Source organism: Hipposideros armiger, unplaced genomic scaffold (genome assembly GCF_001890085.2).
Source record: "Hipposideros armiger isolate ML-2016 unplaced genomic scaffold, ASM189008v1 scaffold_19, whole genome shotgun sequence".
Taxonomy (NCBI): domain Eukaryota; kingdom Metazoa; phylum Chordata; class Mammalia; order Chiroptera; family Hipposideridae; genus Hipposideros; species Hipposideros armiger.
In genome coordinates, this window is record NW_017731369.1 from 3,478,834 (window position 1) to 3,484,905 (window position 6,072).

The following is a 6,072-nucleotide window of genomic DNA, read 5'->3' on the forward strand; positions in this document are numbered from 1 at the left end:
ATGAATCCCAACCCGTGGATGCACCACCACTCCCATGCCTTTGAATAACCTAGAATGCCCCCCACCTTCCTGGGGGCCTTCTAATCTCCCGCTCACCTTCCGGACCCAGCTCACATATTGTCTCCATGAAGCTGTCATTCCAGGCCCCCGAGCAATCTAGCTCTGCCACAGCACCTGCTCCCTACAGGATTAGATCACATCCCTACACATCACTGTGCCACGTCTGACTGCTCACTTCGCCCACTACACTCAATGGCAGGGACACGGTCCCATCTGCCGGCATCCTCACTGCTCAGCACCTGCCTGGGACATGGGAGGTTATCAAGGGCAGGTCTTGATGGAGTGAAGTTTTTGGGCATGATCAAATTCCCAGGAGTACCAGGGGGTGCTGTGGGATAAGGGGCAACATTTATGGATCTGGGTTGGGGAGTGATAATCCACATGTAATGATCAGAGATACCTCCAACACTAAGCTGCCTACCCAACTCACACTCCGTTTTTGTTTGTTTGCTTTTCTTTTCACCAGTGAACTTCAGTGATTGCAAGGGAAATGACCAGCTGCACTATGAGGTCTCAAACCCATACTTCAGGGTGAACAACGACGGTGATTTAGTGGCCATGAGAAACATCACCGCAGTGGGCAAGACCCTGTTCATCCACGCCCGGACTCGCCATGCAGAAGACATGGCAGAACTCGTGATTGTCGGCGGGAAAGACATCCAGGGATCCTTGCAGGTAACACGGCTGTTTGGCGTCAACGGGGTCTAAGGAGGAACACTGGGGTCTCTATGTCTTATGTGGAAAATGGGTCTTTGGTTTATTTTTGGCTGAGATGCTTTCCTTGTTACAGGTGACAAAAATCCCAACTCAAAAAAAAATGGTGGGAGGCTGCGGGGATTGGAACTGTCGGCTCATGTCACTATAGTTTGTCTGGGATAGCTCTGCCTTTAGGTGTGGCTATGTACCAGTGCCCGGATGATGATGTCAGCTTTGATCCTTAGCCATCTGTGGTTCCATTTTCCTTCTGTTGGCTTCACACTTAGACAGTCACATCCCTCCCTGCTTGCCAGTGTGGAGGTGCCGGTAGCTCCACTTCATTCTCCCAGTCTAAAGTCACCTGAGAGACCATATCTTTCTGATACTGCCAACCAAACTCGAAATCAAATGTCACTGACTCATTAGATCACACACCCGTCCCTGAAACAATCACTGTGTCCATTGGGTCGTGATGCTCTGGTTGGCTATGTCTGGGCCACATGCCTTGCCCTGAAGCCAGACTGGGATCAGCCCCACCTAAAACGTGTGGACTGAGAGTGAAAGAGGGGTACTTACTCAAAGTCAGGTGACATCTTGTTATCCAAGGAAGCGAAATGAATGTTGGGCAGGCAAGAACCGAAGCGGCCCACAAGAGCTATGGAACAAGGCACCCATGGCATATGACGCTACCCGTTGGCCACGCACTGCTGTCCACTCTGGTCCAGGTGCACATGGGTGCTGACCTTGAACTTGCACATGTGTACACACACTGTAGCAGCACCACAAACTGCCCTTCAGGACGCCTGGTTGTGTCATCCAGAGACAGTTTGCTACAATGGACTCACCTACTTCTCCTTCAGCAGGAGCTCAGAGACTCTGTGGCATCTTGATTATAAAAAGTAAAGACACACAACAAGACCCTGGAATCATCATAATAACGGTGTGCCCTCAGCTTGGTGTGGCTAGCCTTTTCTCCTGGTCTCACCCAATGTTTCCAAGCCTGTGATTCTCACGGCCTTTCTTTCTCCACCTGCCACATTCCCCGTAACCCTGATTTACCTGCTAATTTTGTTCAGGGGTGGAGGAGTAAACGCAGGCTCCACAGCTGGGTAGTAGAAACAGCACAGCTGGCTATGTGAGTGTTGCTTACCTGCCAGTGCTACCTGTGTGGTCGTGAAAGAACCATGAAACTTCTTTACCTGCAGACTAGAGGGGTGAAACAGTCTGGGATGGCAAATAAGTGGCATGTATGTTGCCCCACGCTGCCTCCATACCCCTGGCAAATATTGTTAATCACTCTTGGGTTGACCTGAATATCTCCCAATTCAGTGCTTCTGGAGGCTACCGTCCATGGTCATTTAGAGATGTTTCTAGGGATGCAATCCAGTCGCCATCACTGGACCAGGCAAACTCCGTCATTCCTTATGTCTGTGAATCTGTGAGTTAAGGGTGGTAGATAGCAAGCTAACAATGAATCCACAGTGTGCCACTGATGTTTTCAAAGAAAGTGGGATATTGGTGAATACGTGCCAATGTGGAAACCCACTGGCACCACAGAAACAAGCTTTTCTCTTACGTAGTCACAGTCATCTTCATAGCATTTCACTAACACATGATATAAATGACTTGACAAACATCTAAAGCCACAAAATTGCCAGGATGTGTAGCACCAAGTGCTTCTGAGGAACAAGTAAATGGTAGAGATTCACATAAGGGGTTTGCACGTGGGATGGGATGTATTTAGATGGACTTTGTTCATCATGATCGGTGGCTCATCTTTAAATCCGGAAAAGAAAATGTCAGAGTGTGTGTATCTTAAAGCAGAGCAGAAGGGATTCTGGGCACTTCTCTGGACAAACCTCTACCTTGAGACCAGGGTTCAATACGAAGAGACTCAGCTTCAAAGAGCTGGCCTCTCGAGTTGCAGAAAGATACGCTTCTCGAGGCCAAGCCCCTCGGAGCCCTGGCCATTTCTCACTTGCTGCTGTCAGGGCACATTGATGCCAAAGCCTGGCTGTGTTGTTTGCTTCTTATACGGCACGGAGGAGGCTGCTGTGCCATTCAGTTTGCCTGACTCCGCCAGAGCAGGACATCCGTCTCCCCACTCCAGCCATTTTGCAAGGTTTGAAAACCAGCCCTGTGAAGGCGCCCAGGTGTGTCCGTAATGAAAAGTCAGGAAGAAAAATAAAGAGAAGAAGGACAGGAGAACAAAATAGCTAGCCAAAGAATCCCTATGAGGAGAGCACAGTTGTTCAGAGACACTCAGTTGGTGTTTTTGAGGCCCTACTGTGTGCAGCCAGGTAGGCCAACCCCTGCAGAGGGGAATCAGTGAATACACAAGTCAGCCCAGCTCCTGGCTGGGGAGGAAGAGTAAATGTGGATGCTGACTAAGGACCAAGCAGGGAATTGTGTGCTGTGCCTTTGGAGGAAGGGGAGGGCCAGGGAGGCTGGGCTGGTAACCACGGCCAACGCTTCCACGGCAATAACTGTGTGCCACGTGCTGCTTCACTGGCCACAAGTGCCAACTCATTTAATCTTCCCAGCAACCTTGGAGGCACATGCCACAGTCCCCATTTTACAGCTGGGGCAACTGAAGCGCACAGAGGTGATTGAGAACCCCTATTATTTCGTGGGACTCTCAGCACGTGCAGCTCAGCGTGCATGTTAACGTGCGTTTTTTCTGACCCTCACCACCTCCCAGTGGGGTGGCTGCTGTTACCCCATTCCTGTAGACATGAGAACTTGGCCAAGATCCCCTCGCTTGAAATTGGCAGAGATGAGATGGAGGTTCTGGCCCCTGTCCAAACACCCATTTTCCTTCCTGTCACTTGGCTCATTAGGAGACTGTGTCACCAGGGTAGTTGTGGCCACTGTCCACTGGTCAAGAGATGAGGACATGAGTCAGAGCAACGCAGAAGGGACAGAGAAAAACACAAATGAAAGGTGTGGTTTGAAGGAAGAAAGCCTCAATTCAGCACCCTGATGATTCTAAATTGTCTGGCCTAGGAGGACAGAGGTGGAGTGGACCAGTCAGGGAAGGAGTGGTTGGGAAAGACATTTAGTTTGGATGTATTGAGTTGGTGGCTCCTGGGGACAACTTGATGGAGATGTCCAGAGGACAATAGGGAATATGGGACAGGATCTCAGAGCAAACATTTGGGGGACGAGCAGCATAGTGGTAGGACTTTGGCTTTGGTTTGGAACTTAAGTTGGTTCAAATTTCTGTTCCACCAGCTACGATTATGCGACCTTGGACAAGTCACTCAATTCTCTAAATCTCAACTTCCTCATCTATGAAGCAGGGACAAGGATAGTGCTGGCATCCCAGACTCTTATTGGACACAGCCCCAGACACCAGGTGAACTATCCCACCAGTAGTATCATTTTGGAACCTCTAGAGAAAGGATAAGAAACTGGGGGCTAAGTGTCCTCACTGAGGCCATGACATAGAAGTGAGATTAGGGGCAGGGGGAGAACATGAAGTATGAAGTCAAAGAAAGCAAGAGAAGTTGTGCTCGGAGGGGTCAGCGGGGCANTGGAATGCAGGATACAGTTCAGTGCGGTCAGGAATCAGGAGGGTAGAATAAAAATGAAGGCAGGAACATGTGCCTATTGTATCATCTAGGGATCTGGCCCAATGTGGGTGGAACTGAACGTATTTCAATGAAAGCTTGATTGACTAGAATGCTTGAGAAATGAGGGTATTTGGGGAACTCAAAGGAAATGCTTTGTTTCCCTCACCTGGGCAGGTGCAGAGCCTCTGGACTAAGTGAGTTTTTGAGAGGAAGTTGGCACCAGTGGGATGCTGAAGGATGTGAAATGCAATTAAGTCATGGTCTGTATCCTGGGGAGAGTCCATCTGATGTTTCTGAACTAAGTCCTGCTTCAACGAAAGGCATGGCTTTGCGTGCCCCAGCAAAGACTTCACAGATCAACCAGTATGCAGGCCCTTCCTGCTGATGGAGCAATTAAATTCTGTTTTGCTAACTAGGCCAGGAGTACTGGGATATCTGATACAGTCTAAGGGAGAGCAAATAATTTATATTCTCCTGCACAAAGTCATTGCCTGGTCTCACTGGTATGCTGGAGCCAGCTAGCTAGACCATGTACTCCTAAGAGCTGATTGTTCAGCTTTTAGAAAATTTGCAAGCCAGTGCAAGAAGGCACATTGGTTGCTGAAATCAATCATGTTTAGAATATTTACACCATAGGCATTGCCAAACGCTACAAAATTAGGACTTCTTTTATGAGCATCCTGCTGAAACAAAGCCAAGCTCTTCTGTGGGAGAGCATAGATTCTTAGAAGTGGATCCACGCATATCTGTCTATGGGAGGGATACAACTCCCAGGATGACTGCTTTAGAGCTCACGGTCCTACTGATCCTCACATATCCTCACACAAGAGTAAAAGGAGAGTATGACCACCAACTCTGAGAGAACCTACAACTTAGGTGCCAACCGATTTGCAAATCTCTATGAATGCATATAATGTACTTAGGACCATTTGTCCATCTAAGATGTGAATTGTATAGATCACAGACTGACCCAAAATACTTAACAAGAATAGCAAAAATTCCATCTATTCTTTCATACCTATCTACATGAGCAGGGCTGCTCTATATTTTGGAGATAAATTTAAATCCATCTGCATTTTCATATTTCCTGGGATCATAATACAGCTTAATTTGCTCCCTCACATATTTCTAGATGGTAATAAATCTATGCCTTGTGGATTTTCATCCCTCAGAACCACATTCAAAAGAAAGAAATGGAAAAGCATAAAATCAAGGTCAGGAAGATTAAACCCTTTAATTCACATGCCAAACTTCCCATTTCAATTGTGGTTTTGTCTCCCAGCTAAAGTTTGTCTTTTTGTGACATTTGCATTAAGCCCAGAGGACATTTTGAGTGGAAACATGCTGAAAGCATAATTGAAACGCTGAGTGGTGCCATTTGTCTCATTTGCATTTTCCCCCAGGTGGGGAGTTTTCACTTCCTCCCTTCTTCTCCTGGGGTGTTCAAAGATTATCTCAAAGAATGATGTTGTGCAATTGATTCCAATAAATCCGCATGTACAATATATTATATGGATAATTTTTTTTTTCCTTTCCAGAAGCTATTTTAAATGCCACACTGATAAACTATGTAAGGAAGTCCTTTGTAGGTTCAGATTAGCACAGATAGTTCATTTCCCCCTCCAGACAGATGTTTTGAATATTTTTTCACAAGTTTAATTGTTTGCTAGAATTTTTCCTTTCAATTATTCTCATGGTGTCATTCTGAGCTGCTTAGGAGGTTGTCTCTATAGAAATAAAT

The 6,072-nt window shown here is 47.0% G+C and overlaps 1 protein-coding gene across 2 annotated transcripts in view; it reads left to right on the top strand.

Moving 5' to 3' along the window:
• Nucleotides 1-6,072, top strand: part of CDH13 (cadherin 13) — a 1,116,573-nt gene that overhangs the window by 379,182 nt on the left and 731,319 nt on the right. For both annotated transcript variants that reach the window (XM_019634917.1, XM_019634915.1), the window contains exon 3: nucleotides 527-735. In XM_019634917.1, the coding sequence (XP_019490462.1) occupies nucleotides 527-735 (209 nt within the window). The remainder of the gene's footprint in view (nucleotides 1-526; nucleotides 736-6,072) is intronic.